The sequence below is a fragment of the Triturus cristatus genome, chromosome 8 (genome assembly GCF_964204655.1).
Source record: "Triturus cristatus chromosome 8, aTriCri1.1, whole genome shotgun sequence".
Classification (NCBI taxonomy): domain Eukaryota; kingdom Metazoa; phylum Chordata; class Amphibia; order Caudata; family Salamandridae; genus Triturus; species Triturus cristatus.
In genome coordinates this window covers 1,409,177,644-1,409,200,060 of record NC_140591.1, presented here as the reverse complement: position 1 = coordinate 1,409,200,060, position 22,417 = coordinate 1,409,177,644, and the positions used below count along the sequence as shown (strand labels likewise).

At 40.1% G+C, this 22,417-nt stretch overlaps 1 protein-coding gene across 2 annotated transcripts in view; it reads left to right on the top strand.

Moving 5' to 3' along the window:
- LOC146805833 (glutamate carboxypeptidase 2-like) overlaps positions 1-15,658 on the top strand; it is a 428,404-nt gene extending 412,746 nt beyond the window's left edge. For both annotated transcript variants that reach the window (XM_085623137.1, XM_085623138.1), the window contains exon 19: positions 13,404-15,658. In XM_085623137.1, the coding sequence (XP_085479263.1) occupies positions 13,404-13,593 (190 nt within the window). In that variant the 3' untranslated portion in view covers positions 13,594-15,658. The remainder of the gene's footprint in view (positions 1-13,403) is intronic.
- Positions 15,659-22,417: the final 6,759 nt, after the last annotated feature.

Below are 22,417 nucleotides of genomic sequence, written 5' to 3'. Positions count from 1 at the left end.
ATTCCATAATGTGCTGTACATTATAGAAGAAAGACCATACTTAATATACATATCCCTATTAGGCGTCCCCTCCGGGGGGGGGGGGGGGGGGGGGGGGCGGTTGTGCTTCATCAAGTCTCAAATTGGTACCATTACAAAAGCAACGCATGCCAAAAATAGTGCAGAATATGCAATATTATAATCAAAGAAGCGCTTAAGGTACCTTTAGTACGATGTGCCGTTCAAATCAATTCAGTTAGAGAAAATTCTCCTCATTACCTGCCTATGTGAATTGCAAGTCACATATGTCAAAACAAACCAAGTTGGCCAACACAAAATATACCATACTCAAAGCCACAGTAAGCGTTACTAAACTACCTTACCAATCCCAGGCATCAAAACCAACAGCAAGCGCCGCAGAAGGACACTTACCAATCACTTGGTGTCCAGATTCATCCTGCCAAGTTCTAAAATCGACCAAATGGTCACTGCACGGCGAATCAACAGAAGAGATCTCAGTCGAGGACCGGCGCCACCTGGATGGTCAGATCAGAAAGAAAGGAAAAGCCGCCGTGGATGCCAAGACTCGGGTCTTATCGGGCAGTGATCATGTCCAGAGCGAGATTCCAATCCTTCGTCGCGACCAATCCTTTGGGCATCCGAGTCACCGATGAGTGCCATGTTGAGGCGCCAATTGTAGAAAATAGGCCTCAGCTAGGCCTACCATTGCAAGGGGTTCGCCCTTCTCTGCACAGAGTCCTCAGACTATTGGAAAGAAGTTGGCACAGAAACTGAAATAGAAAATACAGAGTTTAATAAACCTCATGAGGTGGAACCACATTCACCCAGCACCCTGTGGTGCTGAATGAAGGTAGCACACAGAGTAGAAGAACCATGGGTCTTTTATACCCACACAGGGGCTCAGAAAGAGGGCGGTACAAGCATACATGAGAAGAGTTACATACATAGATGGTCATACAGAAATGCACAGTCGACAGTAAAGGAGGAACTAGCAGTTGCTGACTCTGGTAGAAACAACCTGATAGTTGCAGACTAAAAACAGATGTATGGACAGTTAGATATTCCTGCGCATGTGCAGGGTAGCAGTGTCTAAGTATAGCCAGTCCTTTAAACAGAGCACAAGGGTAAACAAAATGGCTGCCAGAAATACAAAATGGATTCCATAAGATGTACAAGATAGCCTCTAAATATCAGATGGATTCTGCTAACGCTAATTTAATCGCATCTAATTTACGGCACTCCAAAATGCACTATTGGCTACATACCACACACTAACCACTCTACTGCTGAGTTGGCATGGCTCGTTTGCTTTATTTGTTCTTTCTGTGACTCTTGGATTTTTCACAATCCCTATGGCCTCAAAGATGTAACCGTGATGGCAGCACCCCCACTCTGAAAGCTTTTCCAGCACCACTGCCTAGATAATCACTGAAGAACACTAATCAAATGACCTTGTATCTGCAATGGATTAAGGAGAACTTTCATTTCATGAAACAGAGAGTCTTCTGCATGTACAGAACCAAGTGTAAGAACTTCATTAATGGATTAATGGCCTTTGTCCCTGCACTTCGATTGGCACCCCCATTCCATCACTTGGTAATACTCTTTAACTCAAAGTTCTTGTTCATCCAACAAGCAAATATAGTGGTCAAAGGGATCAATCTCCACAAAATAATGTTGCTGATTCAAAACAACCATTAAGTGGAGCTGAGCAAAGGCCTTGTCATGTCCAGTCTAGAGTGCTACCAAATTATTTCACTGTTCTCCCCAAAATGCTAATTGTCCGACTACAAAAACCACAAAGCCAGAAGGTGCCTTGACTTAGTTACGATCAGACCACACCGGGCAGACTCTTAACACACTCCACTTATCTCATTACATTTAAAATTATTTTCACTCTCCGCAAAGCTGCCTTCTGGGAAACAGGTCAAAAACTTAAATATCCATCCAACAGCTTTTGTTTATAGAAAAGAATGTACTTTTTATTCCCACAGCAGTACTGAATGGTACACAGTTCAATCCAGTGTGCAGGGCATTTATCTTGCTTATGATTCTCCTGTATTAAGCTAAATATACTAATTCCCCTTGTGCTTTCACTCCCAGGAGACCCTTGATAAGTTTTTCCCTCCTGGAGTTTGGGTTGCAAAAACTACAAAGCCAGGCAACCAGAAAGTGCCTTAACTTGGGTAAGCGGGACCACGCCAGGCAGAATCTGAACACTCCCCACTGGCCTCCAGCTGCAGCCAGGATTACATTTTAAGTGCTCTTCAATATTTCCAAAGCCTACTGGAGAAATGTCAAAAGATACTTATTAAAAAATTTGCTCAACAATACATTCATGCCAGAAACCTCCTCTCATTGGATGCTAACTTGAGCCAGATGAAACACAAAGGCAGATCTCTGGGAGTACAAATTCCAAGATTGTAGAATACCCTTAACCCCTCCTTAAGCTCCAAACTGAGCCTCATGGTCATGAAAACTGAATTGTTATTCGACTGGGCCAGTCATCGAGGAGGTTTACCTTCATAGATCAGAGAGGCTCATATTGTAATTATCCTGAAACTCACAAAACTCCAGATGATCCAGGCTCATATCACCCAATATCTCTAGTTGACATCAAAACCAAAACCTGGCCAAAATATTAGCTCAAAGACTGGCTCTAGTGATAACTGGATTCATCCAACTTGACAAGAGTGGGTTCATGCAAGACTGAGCAACAAGGTACAATATTCAACAGGCCTTCAACGCCCTGGCAATGAGTCACTGGCTGAGTGGGCGATTGGCTCTATTATTTGTGGAGTTGGACAAGGCTTTTGATAGTGTATCTCGGGATTATATTTTATTACTACTGAACAGGTGGGATTATGCCTCTGTTTCTTAGCATGTACCTGAGCTCTTTACAGCGGCTTGACGGCCAGAGCCAGAATGTGAAACACTTTTTTTGTCTGGATACCATTGGAGACAGGCAGGTGTGCCCTTTCTTCCCCTAACTAATCGCTCTCGCAGTAGAACCCCTGACCTGCATAATCCAGCACTCTGGTGGAATATCTGGTTTGAGGTGATCAGAGGCTGTAGAAGACAAAATTACAATATATGTGGATGACCTACTGATCTATTTTAGTAACCCGGCTAAGTCCGGCCCAACAGTGATCCACTTGATGATTTGTGTGTCACAAATACACTACCTTTATCAGGAGAAACTTCCTCCCAGAATACCATCTGTAACACGGGTGGTCTACAATGCCTGGAAAACCTTCACTAAATACATTGGGTGGGCAGACTGACTCACAACACAGACCCCTTTATGAGTAGGAGCAGTCCTCTCTAAGGTGTCGGCTCTGGGGGATTTTAAGGTTTGGGATCAGCTTGGAATATCTACGCTGATAGATGTGACTAGAGGTCGATGCATGTAATTGCGTGTAGACCTCAGAGAGGTCCATGGACTCCTGCAATACCAATTCTATAGATAGAACTTCGATGCAATCTTTCGCCTTATATAAACACCCTTCAGGAACTCCTGGAGTTCATCCTACTTAGTTCAGTGGAGGGCCGGGACCAGAGTGTCTGCAATGCCAGACTGGAGTTGTATACATAGTCAAAGTTAGCAGTGAGGTAAAAGGAGAGGCTCATGCATAACTGGGTAACTGTCTTTAAGAAAGATTCACTACAGTAGCATTTACTCAGCCTACATCCATTATTCATTCTGTGTTGTTGCCATCTTGTTTTTTCCCACATGGACCTCTGTAATGTCCTCCCATTCTTTTCTTACTCTGCTTAGTCCTCTTTTTCCTCTTCCGTCTGCCCGTGTCCTTTTATTCCTCCACTTCCACCTCTGCTCTTGTTGCTTTGCTGTAACACTATCTGCTATTCCTTAAGAGGCGGTATTCTTCTGAAAAACTCTTTTCAATCTTTACTTTTTTTAATAATGTTATTATTTTTTAATTTGTCATTTGTATTATATATATATAATATATTATTTTTATATTGTTTACATATATATATATATATATATATATATATATATATATATATTACCTACTGGCGATCGCCAGTAGGTAGTTATAGTTAGGACCACGTTTCCATAGGAAATCCGCAACATTCTATTTTGAATAACTTTGGCGCCGGTCGACGAATCCTCGCGAATTTTTCGAAATAGGTGGGGCGCTACGCTCCGCTCCTTCCCTGAAAGTCTCGGGGGGATTCGTCCAGCGGGGGCTGAGATAAAAGGGGGGTCCCAAAACGCGTTTTTCCCATGCATTTTTCCATAGGACCTTTAGACAGGGCTACAGCCCGAACGGCTGAACAGAATTACTAGAAATTTGGCAGAGAGGTAGTCCTCAGGTCAAGGAAGTGCCTTTTGTAGGTTTGGTGTAAATCTGTTCAGTAGATTCTGAGAAAATAGCCTTTAAATCAATATATATATCTGAGCCAGCTTACGGTGCGCTTACCGTACGCTTACCGTACGCGTACGGTGGCGTGCGCGAGCGCGATTCTGATTGGCTCTTAGATCTTAGTAAACATTCGAATCGGCCGAAACCAGGAAGCGGCGGCCGCCATTTTCTCTCTCGCACTGAGAGTGATGTTTAAAATATTAACATATATGAAAAATTAAAATATTACCTTTCAAAACGAAGTGCATCATATGTCCTCCATGTGCGCACGGTGCGCGAAGCGCATCGTGCGTACATGGCCCATCTAGCGTAACGTGGGCACGCGGTGCGCGTAGCGCACCGCGTGCCCACTGTGCGTGCACGGCACTAACTGCGTAAAGTGGGTGCGCGAAGTGCACCGCGTGCTCACTGTGCGCGCACGGTGCGCGAAGCGCACCGTGCGCGCACGGAACGAACTGCGTTAAGTGGGCGCACACGCCACGAATGGCGTAAAGTAACTTAGCATTTAAAAAACCGTACAAATTCACTGAAAAAACCATAGGTTTCACACACGTTATAGTTAGGAATTAGCATTTAAAAAACCTTGCAAATTCACTGAAAAAACCATAGGTTTCACACATGTTATAGTTAGCGGAAATTTTACTGATAAAAAACCAATGAAATTCCCCCGTTATAGTTAGTGCAGGCAACTATAACTCACGCGACCGCAATCTTCTGCTGATGACATATGTGTCTTTATGAAAAAAAAATATTTGTAATATATGTATAGCTAAAAATGTATGGAAGAAGACATGGGCAAATAAGTGTCTAAATACAGTATTAGCATCAGCAGAGGATTGCGGTCGCGTGAGTTATAGTTGCCTGCAGTAACTATAACGGGGGAATTTCATTGGTTTTTTATCAGTAAAATTTCCGCTAACTATAACATGTGTGAAACCTATGGTTTTTTCAGTGAATATATATATGTATATATATATATATCCTCAGAAAAAGGCGCGCTTCTTCCAGCAGCGTCAAACGGGCCACACCAACAGTGCTTTCAACCAGTTCTTTATTAAAAAACCAAACAGGCATTACGTGTTTCGAGTCCTGCGACTCTTAATCATATGCCACTCGCCGCAATTACGGTGGGTTCGTTAGTTTTTTAAACGTAGCTTGTTAAACATTGAGAAGGGACAATTCTTCCAACTTAAAGGAACAGTTCATTTTTTGAGTATTGTTCAAAATTTCATCAGTTATTTTGATATTTTGCGCAGCGAAGTTAAGTACAGTCTTTTCATTCTTTTTTAGGTTAATCCTTTAAACCCCAAGTGGTATTTATTCACTGTTTATCTTCGTTGCCAAATTCATTTCACTATTAACTTTATTTCCGGGACTCCATCTCCCACAATGCTTCATAACCGTCCTTATTGCTTCTCCGGTTCCCAATGTCGATTTTGGCAAAACTTTACTGATTCAACTGTGTCCCAAGAGCAAAACATGCTATAATAGGAAAGTTCCATACCTCGGCCACAGTGTACACCAGGAAAATTCCACTACCACCGTGTTCCTTAACAGCTTGTAGTTCGCCTTTCAGGTAATATCAAGCATGAAGTGCATAGGAACATTCCTCTCGCAAATCCTGGCTGTAAAAATGTTCACATCCCAGGATGAGGCGGGCCTCACACAGTGGCCCTTCCATCGAAGCTTAGTTCATGCTCAATTTCGCAGCCGGCGGGCATTCCTTCATAAGCTTTCAGCTTCCAAACAACCCCTGACATGGGGAATGCCTTTGCCTCACGGATTCGGGGCCCGGTTAAGGTGTGTCAGACACCTCTTCAACATCCTCAGAAAAAGGCGCGCTTCTTCCAGCATTCTTCCAGCAGCGTCAAACGGGCCACACCAACAGTGCTTTCAACCAGTTCTTTATTAAAAAACCAAACAGGCATTACACGTTTCGAGTCCTGCGACTCTTAATCATATGCCACTTGCCGCAATTACGGTGGGTTCGTTAGCTTTTCAAACGTAGCTTGTTAAACATTGAGAAGGGACAATTCTTCCAACTTAAAGGAACAGTTCATTTTTTGAGTATTGTTCAAAATTTCATCAGTTATTTTGATATTTTGCGCAGCGAAGGTAAGTACAGTCTTTTCATTCTTTTCCAGGTTAATCCTTTAAACCCCAAGTGGTATTTATTCACTGTTTATCTTCGTTGCCAAATTCATTTCACTATTAACTTTATTTTCGGGACTCCATCTCCGACAATGCTTCATAACCGTCCTTATTGCTTCTCTGGTTCCCAATGTCGATTTTGGCAAAACTTTACTGATTCAACTGTGTCCCAAGAGCAATACATGCTATAATAGGAAAGTTCCATACCTCGGCCACAGTGTACACCAGGAAAATTCCACTACCACCGTGTTCCTTAACAGCTTGTAGTTCGCCTTTCAGGTAATATCAAGCACGAAGTGCATAGGAACATTCCTCTCGCAAATCCTGGCTGTAAAAATGTTCACATCCCAAGATGAGGCGGGCCTCACACAGTGGCCCTTCCATCGAAGCTTAGTTCATGCTCAATGTCGCAGCCGGCGGGCATTCCTTCATAAGCTTTCAGCTTCCAAACAACCCCTGACATGGGGGATGCCTCTGCCTCACGGATTCGGGGCCCTGTTAAGGTGTGTCAGACACCTCTTTAAAATCCTCAGAAAAAGGCGCGCTTCTTCCAGCAGCGTCAAACGGGCCACACCAACAGTGCTTTCAACCAGTTCTTTATTAAAAAACCAAACAGGCATTACGCGTTTCGAGTCCTGCGACTCTTAATCATATGCCACTCGCCGCAATTACGGTGGGTTCGTTAGCTTTTCAAACGTAGCTTGTTAAACATTGAGAAGGGACAATTCTTCCAACTTAAAGGAACAGTTAATTTTTTGAGTATTGTTCAAAATTTCATCAGTTATTTTGATATTTTGCGCAGCGAAGGTAAGTACAGTCTTTTCGTTCTTTTCCAGGTTAATCCTTTAAACCCCAAGTGGTATTTATTCACTGTTTATCTTTGTTGCCAAATTCATTTCACTATTAACTTTATTTCCGGGACTCCATCTCCCACAATGCTTCATAACCGCATTCATGCAAGTCTTTAAATACACCATACTATACAGAAGGGCCCCCTCACTCTTATGAAGAAAAGGCACAGGACCAGCTGGAAAAATGCACATAGAAATATAATAAAGGTTCCTACATGCCTCAATCTCTTTCACAAAGGAACAAATCCAACAAATCCAGACCACACTTTGCTTATTTGTTTATATATAGGATATTACTTTGTCATATTTTATTTATTTTTTGGTTTTTATTATTACCCTTTCTAAAAAATCATTTATTTATTACAAATCAGACATATATTCATTTATTTATATCATACACTGTATGAATTGTTTTTCAATTATTGCATTGTACAAATTCATTTTACAAATTAAAAACACTTCTACCCCAAACATCACAGCACCATTTGGCCTCCTATATCACATTCTCTACTGACATCCCACTTACACTACAAACCATACATTTAACATACACCAATTTGGAAAACCAGCAAATGTCGTATATACACCAGTGGAGTCTATAATTCTCTCTTTCTGGTGTGGTGGCACTGGACTGGACACACTGACAGTGAACACATGTTTCGGTGATGTTTAATGTTATGTTACCACCTTATTCAGGACTGTATTGTAATTAAATATGTATATTACACACCGAAAGGGCAAAAGGAGAAATCTAAAAAGCAACAAAAAACTGTATCAATGTTATGCATTTCATCATTTAATTACATGTATGCTCTGGACCTGTTCTGTATTTTTAGTTAATGGGAGCAAAGCTTCCACATTATTTAGAAAGAACAGCATAACTGGACTATCCCAACACCACAAGGTGCTCAAACAATAACGTGCAAGTAGACTTGTAACACTTCTTGCATTTTTTTAGGTAGCTGCCCATACTTAACTTTGTTTAAGCCTCTATCTAGAGAAAATTCAGCCACGTGTCAGTCACATAAACAAAAGGCTCCCGTTATTCTTTCACCGTGACAATATAAAAAATATTCTTTCACGTGCATTACATTTCATCAACAGTATTACGGTAAAAGAGACCCAATATCATTATTGATCTTTAAATTCACACCCTTAATAAAATTATAATGTTTGTATACATATTTCCCATCTACACCATTTATGTATACAACTCTCTTCTTAATGCCAAAATGCATTGTATCCACCTTAATTCATTGTGTGCCACTCCCAGTTTCTTATTTTTAGAGGACTGAGAAAATCCTCCAACTTAATTCATTAATGTTTGATTATCTCTTCTATACTGTAAGATGTTTAAATACACATTTTTGCTATTCCATCTGCCTACACAATTACAATTTGAATTCTGCTCAAGGAAAATCATTCTTATTGCATCACCTTCATACCTTTCATCATTACCACATTATTAACTTTTCCCTACAGAAAGGCTCTGTGGGGTGTTCATTTACACTCAACCAGGGTGTGAATTATAATAGGGCCATTCTTTAGTACCCTATGTCAGCTGTAAGTTGAACAGAGTATTTTCTAGGGAGGCCTTGTTTATACTGCTACTATTATAGGGATGAGTATAGTTCCTCCTCAACATTGAGCCCATTTGGAAATTAAGTATAGAGGTTAACTATGTATCTATATTTCAGTTGTCTGAGCGTTCTTTCACAGCCCCTAACCCTCACAGATCTTGGAACAGCATCAATCACAAATATCCTGCATCATTTTTGTTTGCATCATGTACATGTCTGGCCACTGGGTGTACCAGTCTCTATTTCTTACTGCTCTCAAATGTTGTAGGATCCTGCAGTGAACTTGCTCAATAGTACAACAAATATATGACAAATCACAGTAGCAAGACAGTACGTATACTTTAAATTCCATCTTGCAATTTCAACATCCCTTGATTTTAATGGGTGTAGGACTAAATGGTGTCATATTCTCACTGGTATTGACTTCTTGTGAGCAAGCTTTACATCAATGTCATTTATGAAAGCCACTATCTTGTTGTAACCATGTCCTTTGGTTCCCTGTCTCATAACTAAGGCGCACAAGTGCATCCTTCATAGAATATGCTCTCCTAAAGGTTATCTGTAGCGACTTAGAAATTGTAGGTCCCATGATTGCATCCCTCCCGACCAAATGCCAGTGTCGATGCATGATTTTTCTGATAACCCCTTCCTGTTCACTGAAGGTCGTTATGATTCTAGTAGACTGGTTTTATTCTCTCTTGTTTTCTTTGTGGAAAATAATTGATTCCCTGCTTCTGCCTTACACTTTAGCTAGTGCTGTCTTTAAGGTTTCATTGGGGTAGCTATTCTGCCTAAATTGTTCTATAATATCATTTTTGTCCACATTCCATAGTGGATGCTAGCTTTTAAATGGGCTGAATGGAAACCGTTGGCATATAGAGTGAAATTGCCAGCCGTCTTTTTTCTGAATAATCAAGTTTGCAGCTTACCCTGCCTTAAAAACTTGCAAATCAAGGAATTCTTCCTGAGCACAACTAATGTTTCCTGTAAAGTGCAAATTCAAATCATTCTGATTTATTTGCTCAGTGACATTAATGGCTGTGACCCCTTCCATATAACAAAGAGGTCATCAATAAAGTGTAGCCATGTGATGACATGTTCTTCCCACATTTTACTTTGGTCCGTGATGAGTAAATGCCCCTCCCTCCTGCCCATGGGTACCTGCTTCAGCTGGGGCTGAAGCAGGTACCCATCACCATACCTTGTACTAGCCTGAATACTTGATTTTTAAACAAGACACAATTGTTATGGAGACATCACTTGATAATTGAAACTAACATTTCAGTATGTTTATACAGTCTCATTGGTCTGGTTTGCAAGTAATGCTCAAACGCCCGTATCCCTTCTGCATGATTGACACTAGCGTATAGGGCGGAAACGTCCAAAGTTATTAATAGATAATCATTACGCCATGGTATGTCATAGGTCTGTTTTAAAAAAATCCCCAGGGTCCTTGATGTATGATGGCAAATTTTTAACTTAAGTCTGTTAACAATAGTCAATACAAGTTGATGTCTTCTCGATCACACTTTCCTTGGCGGAGATGATTGAATGCCCTGGTGGTACTTCTGCATCTTTATGAATCTTTGGAATCAGCTGTATAATACGCATTTTGGGAAAGTCATTGTGTAAATATCTGTATTCATCCTGATTTATCAGTTCTGGATCTCTCCATTCCACCAATTTGGCATGATATTGTTTTTTGGTTTTAGACTTTCCATGTCACTCCTGACATAACAGTTTGAATAATTGAGCTGTTGTAAGCCTCTGTGGTGTACATTCTGATTGGTCAAAGCACAATATTTCCACCTTTATCAGAATTCCATATAGCCAATTGTTTGTAATCTTAATTTTTTATCAGATTGTGATGGTGATTCAGTTTCCCTCGATTCTTATTCATTTGTTCATATAAAAGCATGATTTAACCTACCACACAAGCTTGGAATTAATCTATGGCATCCCTCGGTAGTGCTGGCATGAATGTGGACATTAGCTTAAATGGTGAATACATACTGTCATATATGTCCATATTAATTTGGTCAATTACTTGTTCAGCCTCAACAGGTTTAGAGATGCCTATTGCTTTATTCTCAAGCTCTTGTAACTCCCTCACTAATCCTACGTCTGATACTTGTAAGTTCATTGCTACAGCTTCTGACATTTCTCTTCTGATCTTTTTTTTTATGAGATGGTACTTTACATGCTTTAATTTTCTGATTAATGTATACACATCTACACTTGTTTGTGATATAATATACTCTCAGAACTCTTCATAAAACAAAGCTTAAAGTCCATTACAGTTGGGAATTGAAATAATATTTTACTTTACAATAAAAACAACTGTGGAAATAAACTGAGGAAAACAAATGTTAAAGGGACTTTATAATTAGGTGAAAATGTAAGTTAAAACATACCACTTTAAACTAACAAAACCACTGAAATTCACCTGTTCTAGTTATCTCAAGTAACTATAACTCGCTCCTCTGCCATGCACAGTGTTGTCATCAGTGTTGTAATTTGAGATGTTGCAGTGATGTTATCAATGATTTCGTAGAACATGTCATTAGTGGTGTAATATGTTAGGTAATTAGCCGTGTATATATAACTTTAATAAAAATCTAAATGTCTTAACTAGCAACAAAACTTTGTACAAAGTATAGAGAGTGGGCTTTGGATCAGCCCCTTTCAGTACTTGGCTTTCATGTGTTTCATGGTTTGCCAATGCTTTGGTGGGCTTTCCTTCAAGGCCAGGGCAATTTGAGGGTGGTTACATTGCCCCCTTTGAGTTCCTATTAGATTTTGTTCATAGTATCAAGTAGGTATTTAATTAAAATGCAGATGCTACATGGCACGTAGATTGAAATTGATATAGAGTATATGTTCTTTGATGTATTGACTTTCGCCACACATTCTATTTCAACTTTTATTCTATGGTTTTACTGCTAGTTTTTGAATGTCTGTCATAAAATAAAGGCACAATGTTATTCACTAATCCCTATTTCACTTTAATTTGTTTTAGTTTGTTGTCATGAAAACATGTTTTTGGATTTAAAGCTGGTTTTATCAACAAAGTAAAATGTCCTGGCAGACATGTTTTCTTACAATTTATCAAAAATACTGACCTTTTTAATAAAAGTATGTAATAGGCAGTATTTGGCTGTGTATGTCTTTTAAGTTCAACAGTTTCAACACACGCGTTATGCTCTGTCTCAATTGTATAACACTCTACTCTAAGGGGACAGAACAACTCTACCAATGCAAGCTGGGTGACTTCAGCCTATTAATCTTATTAGGACTATTATTATTTTGGTGTTATTGCTAACATTATTTCTACTATTACTAATAGTAATAAATACTAATAAATGATAATAAACAAACCTACATACAATTACATTGATAACCTTTCTTTTTCATGCTGTGATTTGTAAGCAACACGTATAAACAATTTAAAATATAATAAGCCACTCATGTAAGCACAGAGGTGTGCTTTATTAATAACACTGTGCCTAACCTACCACAGCTAAAACCATCTCTGCCATATATAACATACCATATTTATCTATCTATTGTAATCTGGCATACCTACCTACCATATGTCATATACCTGTAATATACCTGTCTGAATTATATCAGCCTACCATACCTACTATATCTACTATGCCTAACCTATCTCACCTATATATCATAACTACCAAACCTACCTATCTACTGTACCTCCATATCTACCAACCATACTTCACCTACTTTAAACCACTATAATTACTATTATTAGCTCTACCATACCTACCATAATTAACTTAAGCCATTTAATGCACATAATTCAACATACATAGCAGACCTACCTAACATAACTACTTATCTACCATGCCTTCTTACCTATGATACCCACCTGTCAAATCTACCTACAATAAGTATCACACCTACCTATTTTGCCTACAATACCTTACCAAAACTTATTTATCTAAGATACCTAACCTACCATATTTAGCTTATCATCCCTAAACTTCCCACCATACGTGCCTACTTACCACACATCTCAAAAGCCTAATTTATCTCCACCTCTGTAGGCATATATCTTATGCCTGCCCTAAGGTGGTAGTTTTGTGAAGATGGGGCAAGTGAGATCTATGGGATCCTTTAGTAATTGCTTAAGGCCCGGCAGCCTGCTACAGTAGGGACTTACGTCTAACTCGAGGAACCTCTAGTAACTGTCTAAAGTACTGCAGCGTATTATGCGAAAGTGCAATTGCAACTTTTGAAGGACATGAAAAATGGGAATTGTTTCTTTAGAAAATACAGAGACCTGTTGGCTTTGCCAGTGCTGGTTTCTTATATACATTGTAAGATATATCATGTCATTCTCATATGTATAGCTCTGCTTTTTGTATAACCTCATGTCCTCTCGCATTACCTTGTGTTTTCTCCCTTAGGCACATAATTTTTGCGCCCAGTAGTCACAACAAGTATGCAGGAGAGTCTTTTCCTGGGATCTACGACGCCATGTTTGATATCGAGAATAAAGCTGACCAGTCCAAAGCCTGGGAGGAAGTAAAAAGGCAGATCACCATTGCAGCCTTCACTGTGCAAGCAGCTGCAGGAACTCTGGAGGAAGTGGCATGAACCCTTTAACTCGAGGAAAGCACTAAAAGACAATCCAAAAATACTTTGGCAAATTACATTCTATGAAAATGTGAACCTATTTGTAATTATATTTTCTTTTTAAGTACGGAACCGTTTAGGGCAGGAAATGAGACTGCCTATTGTGGTACATGGCGGAAGACGCTTACTTTCCTGGCATATCTATATTTTAAGGGTAAATTGGAAAAATAAACAAACATCATGGTCTCTTTAATCAATACAAATCACCACCAATAACTGCCATAAGACTTCCAGAATGCCCCTCTGCTTGTTGTGTAGTTGAATTTTGAAACCCATTGTGATACAACTGATCATGGACTCATTTAAAAGTCTGGTTGAGTTTAAAAGTGGTTTCTTACTACATTAACTTTATATTTCTACCACTTTGCTACATGAACTGTCTCGTTTTTTAGAATGTCTTTTAATTATTGGTACAAAAACATACTTAGCCTGTAAATGAGAATGCACATTCCTGGAGTACAACACTTATGAGCACGGTAATTGCAATAATAATATATATGCTCTTTAAAGGAAGCCTTGTTCTGAGCCCTAGTTGCTTTAATCTTGATCTATTTCAAAATAATTGTGATGGTTCATAAATGCAAGATTGTGGTGGCATGGATGGTAAAATGGCAAGCAGATCCAGGAGGCACATTTTGGAAGAGGAGAGGTGGGTGACTAGTGAAGCCCCATGTTATATATAATCTGCTGAAGCTTTATTTGGATGCCCTTAGGTAGTTTATTTCACCAATGTGTCCTTCATGGGTACAAACTAAACAACATTTTGCAAACGTCCACCCAAAATGGCAATTTATTTTTTCATTTTCAAATATTTAAAATGATGAACATTAAGGAAATTGATGGGTTAGCTTTGGAGCTACTAGTGGCTCGCCAGTACCCTGGAAGTAGCTCCCTGAGGTGCAGTTCAGCACAGTATGTAATTCAGAGGTACTAGCCACATTGAAGAAGGCAGTAGTATACCTCCCCAGATTGCACACTGTGACAACCTGCAGAACTTGAAATATAATCACCTGTCTCCTCTTTCTATTTAGAAAGTCACATGGAGATTTATGATTTTGGAAACGCCACTCTATCTGTCATATAAGGTGTGGAAAACACAAGATGTTCTTCGAGTGTTTTTACTTAAAATAAGAAGGGTATATTGTTGTCATTTGAAAGAGTGGTATGCTGATGTTTGACCAAAACCCATAACATATTTAAATTAAAGCTGCTCTTTGAATGATAATCCATGTGTGTTTGGGAGATTTATAGCAGTTAGTATTTCTTTTGCGCCCATGGCCACTTGTTGCTGTGGCTGTTATTTCATTAGTCATGATTTTTATATGATAACGTTTTTCCCAACATTGCTGTTGGTAATTTTGTCTTATGTTTTGAATTGGTCGATGTTCAATCATGATATATCCAGGTATTAATACTATTGACAACTACAACATCATGAAAGAAAGTATATATAGGTAAGTATAGCTTAATTTGTAATATGCCATTGGGTGCTCACCACTATGATCCTGCAAGATGTGGGCCCTGTTGTGGTCGTATTTGATGTGGTCACTACTGTAACAATCATCAAAGTCATTATTAGCTCGGGACTACTTCCATTGATCAGAAGGCGCTCTCACTATACAACGGGTTGGAGATCCCTGGTATAGTCTGCGTACCCTAAAGCAAAGACTCATCCACACATTGGTTATATTTGACAATCGGGCGCCCTTTAAGACATTTTGAATGAGCTGAGCAGGTGGAAGTGCCAAAGGCTTTCACCTGTGAAAGTGCTTGGAATCATAATGACCATTCTTTCATCTGTGTATGTAGTGTTGATTGTAGGGATTTCACTCATTATGTGAACCTATCTCTTATTATAATTGCATCTATTGGCAAATACAAATGCTCGTGAACAATGTTCTGCCTACATTTGTGTACAAATGCTACAAATTAGCAATTTGCATCCAGTGATTTAATTTTATCCAAATATAACCAAAATTCATATCCATGTCTAAACAATAAAACATACAATTTGTGGTAGATTTTATTTTGCCTGATTGTATATCTTGGTGAATAATTTTGTTTGTGCCGTTTAGGTTACAATTTATTTCGGGGTATTGTCGAAGACAGGCCCAGATTTTATTGCTCCTGGAGTCCTCCACATGTTGTGGGAAAGGCAGTTTTTGAGGTTGTCACAGTACTTAAAGACCAGCACTTTGTGGTGAAGTGTACTTATCTCACTTTATGGAAGAAATGCCCCTGCTCTTAAATTCCTCTATTTTGAGTGTTCTGTAGAATGAGTACAGGAGAACAAAACACCATACATACAATATGCTAAGATAAATTGATTAGACATTAAGATATAATCATTTACTTACTTGCCTTAACAGAATAAATGCATATCCTGGAGCGAGAGAGCTGCTGCTGCTCCTCTAAATAAAGGTGGCTTAGGTGAGCAATGAAGTGATGATAAAAAGCCTAAGCATTTGGCTAGGCTTCAGACATTCTGAATCACTTGGACAGTGATTTGAGTGACCCAGGAGGCTTTAATAGCTGTACACTGAGTGAAAGCGGGTTGGAGCTCTTCACTACAGGGAAAGTTGGAGGTCTTGGCTGGGAATTCCGCTACAATAATAATTTACTGTGAAAGACTGCACCATAAAAATACACATTTCTCGTAAAAGTGATCTATCATACCCCATGCGTTACAGTACAGAAATTATTGTTTGCGTGTTGTTGCTAAAAGCACATTAAGATTTCAAAGGAAAGTTTGACTTGCTTCTGGTGGAGTTTGTTCCATTTTTACAATTACTTCTTTCCTCACTCCTACCTCACAGCAGGAGTGCTATGTCAAGGCCGCTCTCTTATACCCACATAACCACGTGACTCAACACTCTTTCAATCCCCCTACTAGGATGTCATGTCCAGGTACCCAGGTGAATTGCCAAAAGGTTAAGGTCATCTGCTGTGTTTGGCCCTGTCAGGGATAGGGATAGGGAAGCTATGGCAAGAACCTTTCACTTTTCATCAGCAATCTCTCCTTCCATAGTGCTATACCTATCCGTCTCTCTTAATCTTCACCTCCTAATATAACTACTCCCCTTCTACAAGACCGCTTGTGATCTACAGACTGTGATGTGCTATGTATGGCCTTGACCCCAAACTGCTTTTGCTGTATTGCCGATATAATGATTAGATGTTTTATATTATGATAGTGTGCTTTCCTGTCATACATATATGCAACTAATATGGTGATTTAGTTAATCCTAGCATTGTTTTGCTTACATACAGGAGTAATTTTATTGAAAGAATTTCTAGGATATTTTGGTCACGATATGTCCACCTCATGAGGACATGTTCTCATGATTCACCCTCAAAAGGGCTACACATTAGACTCTATTTTCTGTTTCAGGCAGAGTGGACATTCACCTGTATTGAGTTAGCATCATTCTTCCAAGGTCATCTGGTTGCCATGACCTGCAACAGTCAGAGGGCTCTTCTAGTTGAGGGCAGGTCGCCATAAGATATACAATTGTTTTACTTCACCTCTCATAATAGCAGACTTACTACCTACTGATGGTCAGTAGCAGATACTTATGGGGAAATGAGATACCAACTGATTGTTAGGTTTCTTAATGCTGTTTTGATTCTTTACTTTTTGTTTCCACAAGATGTGTGGTGTGTTATACAATTGATTTACATATATTCTTTATTTTTATTTCCAATAAAAAGACTCTAGTATCTTTATTCCTGAAGACTTGAGTGTGGGCTAATTCCAGAGAAAGTAAGACAAGAACCAAAGACATAAAGCATGTTTGTCAAGAACGATTGTCTGTTTCCTAATGTGGATAATTTCCCAGGTCAGTCATGGGAGAGGTTCACAAGACATCTGTTGTTTAATCTGCTCCTCATGCAAAGTTGGTAGACTTGTTATACAGTGGAGCAAAGAGAAATCTGCATGGTTTGACCAAGATTGCTTGGCATGGTAACATTAGTAGCATCCGTATATGTGGGCTGTGTCTTCACAGCTTTACCCATAGTTAACTACTGTGGTGTGTTTTTTGTTCCTTGGGTAGCACTATCACAGCTCCTGATGGACCCAATAGACCCATTATTGTGGAATCTGTAGAATTATTGGGTCATGCCATCAGCACTCCTATGACATTGCCTTAAACTCACTACTGTAATGTTTGTGACTTCTTTGAGTTGTGCCATTGCAGCTTCTGGGTGGACCTCGTTGACCAATGACTATGATGCCTGTTGACCTCCTAGGTTCCACCATCACCACCCCTAGATGAACTTGCATAGACCCATAGTTTTGTTATTTTCACATAAAAACCCTATCATATCTCTTAGTGACTGTTAAGATATAGAGAATCTGCTATTTCCAGAACAACATGTCAAAGGCCATTTAGCAACTAGGACAAAATCTCACACCCAGAACAGTTCCCACTAACAGTGCTGCTCATCACAGGCTATTCCAATACTGCTTTGAATTTGGAGAAATCCATACTAGTTCATTGTCACGAGATTTCAAAGCCTCAAAAGGATATTCTGGATACCATGAACAGTTCTTGATCTTGGCATGCAATGAATGTTTGTTCAAATATGAACACATAGATCTATTTTCTCCGAGTATATCAAGGTGTCATCCAAGTAAAGCACCAAATGCACATCCAGAAGGCCATGGAAAAATCAAATTAGCCATATTGCTTGTTAAAGGTTGTCTTCCTTTTTTACCCTTCTCACATTCTCACCAGATTGTAAGCATATCCCAAAGAAAATTTGTTAAAGCTTTTAGTGGTCATGACCTAATCCAGCAGCACTGAAATGAGAGAAAATGGTTAGCAGTTCCTAATTGTAATGGCATTCAGTTCTCTATAAGCAATACATAGAATGTACATCCCATTCGCTTTGGATACTAAAAAGATAGGGGCAACAGCGAGTGACGTAGAGTGCCTAGTAGTGCCTCATTTAGCTTTCGTCACAGGAACTCATCCTCCTCGACATTGCCATATATATCCTTTCAAAAGGTGTGGGTTCTGGGTTTTTAACTCATTGACACAATCCTAGTCCTGATGTGCAGGAAAGTTGTATGCTCTTTCTATGGTCTGACTTGACAGCACAGCTGTCACCAGACAATTATGTAAGCATCACTAAAGACGGTCCTTGACTCCACCCACATGTTGAGAGCCAGGAGCACATGCTTTGATTGGGCAAAAGTTGTGTGCTTCCGCCAAATAAGTACTTGACCTTTCATGGGCATTCACATGACATTTGAATGCTATTAAAGTGACTAATTAATCTTATTTTTCTCTGGCAGCAGCACAGATGAGAAGAGGGCAGGCATTAACCTACATGGATTTTTAGGTCTAGATGACAGTGCAACTGTCAACTGATCTTTTAATCTACACCGATAAAATTCTAATTTTTTTTGCTTCCACTAAATACGTGTCAATTTGCACGCTATTTACATTCCTTTCAAGCCAAACCTATCAGCATTGTTTGTTTACTGAAGACATCCATAAAGTTTATGTAAGGAATTACATTTTCTTCTTTTACTTCCTGCTTTGGTTTTGTAGTGTATTTTTGTGAAACAAATCAGGATACAAATGTAGTCCTTTCCATAGGCGCAGCTTGAAAGCAATGTTCTGAGCAGTATGTTGAGGAAAAATGTGCTGGAAAGACTTTCTTGATGTATAGGTTATGATGCAGAAGCCAGGTAATTCCAAGCAGGATGGGAAATGTGCATCAGCGATATCAAAATAGATCGTTTCCACATGTCCATTATCAGTTATCATTAACAAGGGTTTTATTTCAGTGCAAATGGCTAAGGAAGACAGTGGTGTGGTGTCAATGCCTTGAATCTCCTTTGGTGCTTCCTTCATGTTAACAGGAATATGCATTTCCATCTGAAACTGAAGATAAATATACCTTAGTTTGATTGAGGAACTGATTCTAATTTGAAAGCCACAGACCCTGAAATAATATTAAAGGTGCCACCATGAGTATCATTTGCGATGCAGAAGAGTATATAAGCAGTCTTGGTGGGAGCACAAGAATTTATCTAAGGGCAGGCTAGAAAATGCACATGACATGTCAGAAGTCAATAACGTGTGATTCCCCTCCAAGCTATCCAAGTGGTGCGAGTTTACAAACATTACCAATACTAGGCATTTACTCCAACCCTATTGCCAGGGTAATGGGATTTTCCTTCAAAGTGCAACTTACAGAAGCCACTATCGCTGTAGGTTAGTTGGGGGAAGCAGACATCACAAGAAATGGTGATATGAGGTTGATACAAATTAACAAAATGCTTGTTCTTGTTGAGGCGTTTTCAAATCATTATGGATATTTATAATGGCCTGCTCCATTGTTTTGAGTAGACTTTCAGACGGGTGCCTGAGGCCTGACAAACTGTCAGGTTCCTGTTGCACAAATCTGCTATAAGCCCTCTCTGTCCCTAAACAACTATTCGAAAGAGCAATGGGGAACTACTCACTTTGGTAGATACAGATGAGGAAGGGAAAGAAAGAGAAACTGGACTACAGTTCGCTCTCCGTTTGTGAACACTTATTACTCAATTGAAACATCTGGCTTGCTAGTTCAGGCTGGACTGTTCCCATGAGGCACAGGGTCAAGACTGATTTGCATATGGCTGGGTCTAAACCTGGTTGGCATGGTGAGCAAAAGAACAATGGATTTAACCCAGATCTATTGACTGGGGGTGAATGTTTGATTTGCTCTGCATTCCGTCCATCATCTGTGTGTCTTATGCTTTCTTGCCCTAAGTACGATAGGTACGCCCAGAAGTGGGTCCCAAGCTCACTGCATCACTGGATTCAAACTAGCCTGGCTGATGAGGGGTGATGTCCCGAAACTGGTCCCAGGATGCTTGTTTCCGGTCCAGGGAGGACCTGGCTTTGCAGTTCAGGCTGGACTGTTCCTGTGAGGCACAGGGTCAAGACTGATTTACATATGATTGGGTCTAAACTGGGGTGGCATAGTGAGCAAAAGAATGATGGATTTAACCCAGATATATTGACTGGGGTGAATGTTTAATTTGCTCTGCATTCTGTCCATCATCTGTGTGTCTTTTGCTCCCTCTGTCGACATGGTAGCTGTCCAAGTCTTTACAGATCACTTACAATTAGACTTTCCTGTTTTCAGTTTCTATTTCTGGTAAATTCTGGTGGTGTTTTTTCAGTGTTTTCCAGTGAATTCAATACCTTCAAAAAACAGTGGTTATCAGTGATTACCCATTTCCGCCCCATTAAAAACAACAGAAACAGTGTTTTTCCGGTGTTTATGCAACGTTTTGCTTTTATTATTGCTTGCTCTCCGCACTGATAATGCATGACATATAGAAAGTGTACGCACAGTGTATGTGAGGTAAAAATAAATTTTTACAAATCAGTACACAACAAAATACCTTCTTCAGTGAGTCTTTCATCATGCACACTCACTCTTTCCTTCCCATGCAAACTTCTATATGTGAAAAGACCCTCTCAACATTGACGGATGCACGATTGTTGCACAGGAAGGAGCATGTGCTCCAAACCATCAAACCAGGGCCGCAGCAGGCTGTGGCCAGATCATGGCTCAGACCAGGGCACATGGGAAGGGTTCATCCACAGCAGAGGCAAGGAGGGGCCCTCAGTGAGCACCATACGGCTGTCCTACTCTAGCGACAGCTCTTGCGCATGTTTTACCAAATGTATTTGCTCCCGAATTCTCAATTCACCTCTTGATTGCAGTAACATTATTACTGCTGGGGGCCCTATCCCCCAAAGGTAATGCCCAACTGTAGATTAGGGCCTCAGTAGGGTCTGTCTACAGCATGCACCTCTACCAACCCTGCGGTCATACACAACAGAGTAGCTACTTACTCGATGAACCAGAAAGCACCTTGGGGCCTCTACAAGAGGTAGGAGAGCGCTATGGCAGCACGATTGCAGTGACATGCTGAATTTGTAAGAGCAATATCAACATATGCCTCTTAATGTTCAGTGGAAATTGGTATTTTGTGCTCACTTTGTGACTGCATCAGCTTTGTAGAGCTGCTGCCAGACCGCTAAGATCAAAGCATAGTGCTACCTGACTCCGAATACCAGTCTCAGGTAGCTCAGGGAGTGCAGCAGACCAGTCAGCAATGTATGCCTGATGGTGCTGACATAGTAGCTACACCACACAAGGCCTAGTTGGATCCCTAGTCTGTCTGCTTTTCTGACACATTTCAGCTGGAGACCACTTTTCTAATGTAGTCCCCGAGGGTACGCCAAGTGTCAAAGTACTGTGCAGAGCGACATTATATGGTCTCTCCATGACTGGGTTGGTACGATCACAATCTAGTACCACCTGACTTAAAATCCTTGTTCCTCATGGAGCTGAGACAGGAGTGTAGTCAGCATAAAAACACCCACTCTATGCACAGGCCCACAAGTGAGGCACCAGCTATCTCGTTCAAACATCTAGTCTTCTGGGTTTTCTGTTGCCGCCAGAGAGGCTGTTTGTTCCAGGAATGGACCCTGATAGAGGCTGGTCAAGGAAAAGGGTTGACAAAGATCCGACCATAGTTGCCAGATGTGTGTATGAGCTGAAAATGGATAATACATTTGGAGTTGTTCAGTGCAGGGAGCTCCAAAGAGATGCAAGGCACTGTGCCAACAGATCTACATTCAAGGTACACCATTAACATATATAAGCACTCTGCCAACAGATTAAAAGTGTAGCAGCATATGAAAGGTGCATTGGTACAAATACAAAGGCTTGTTACGGCACCTCGTTTGTTGATGCCAGATGATGG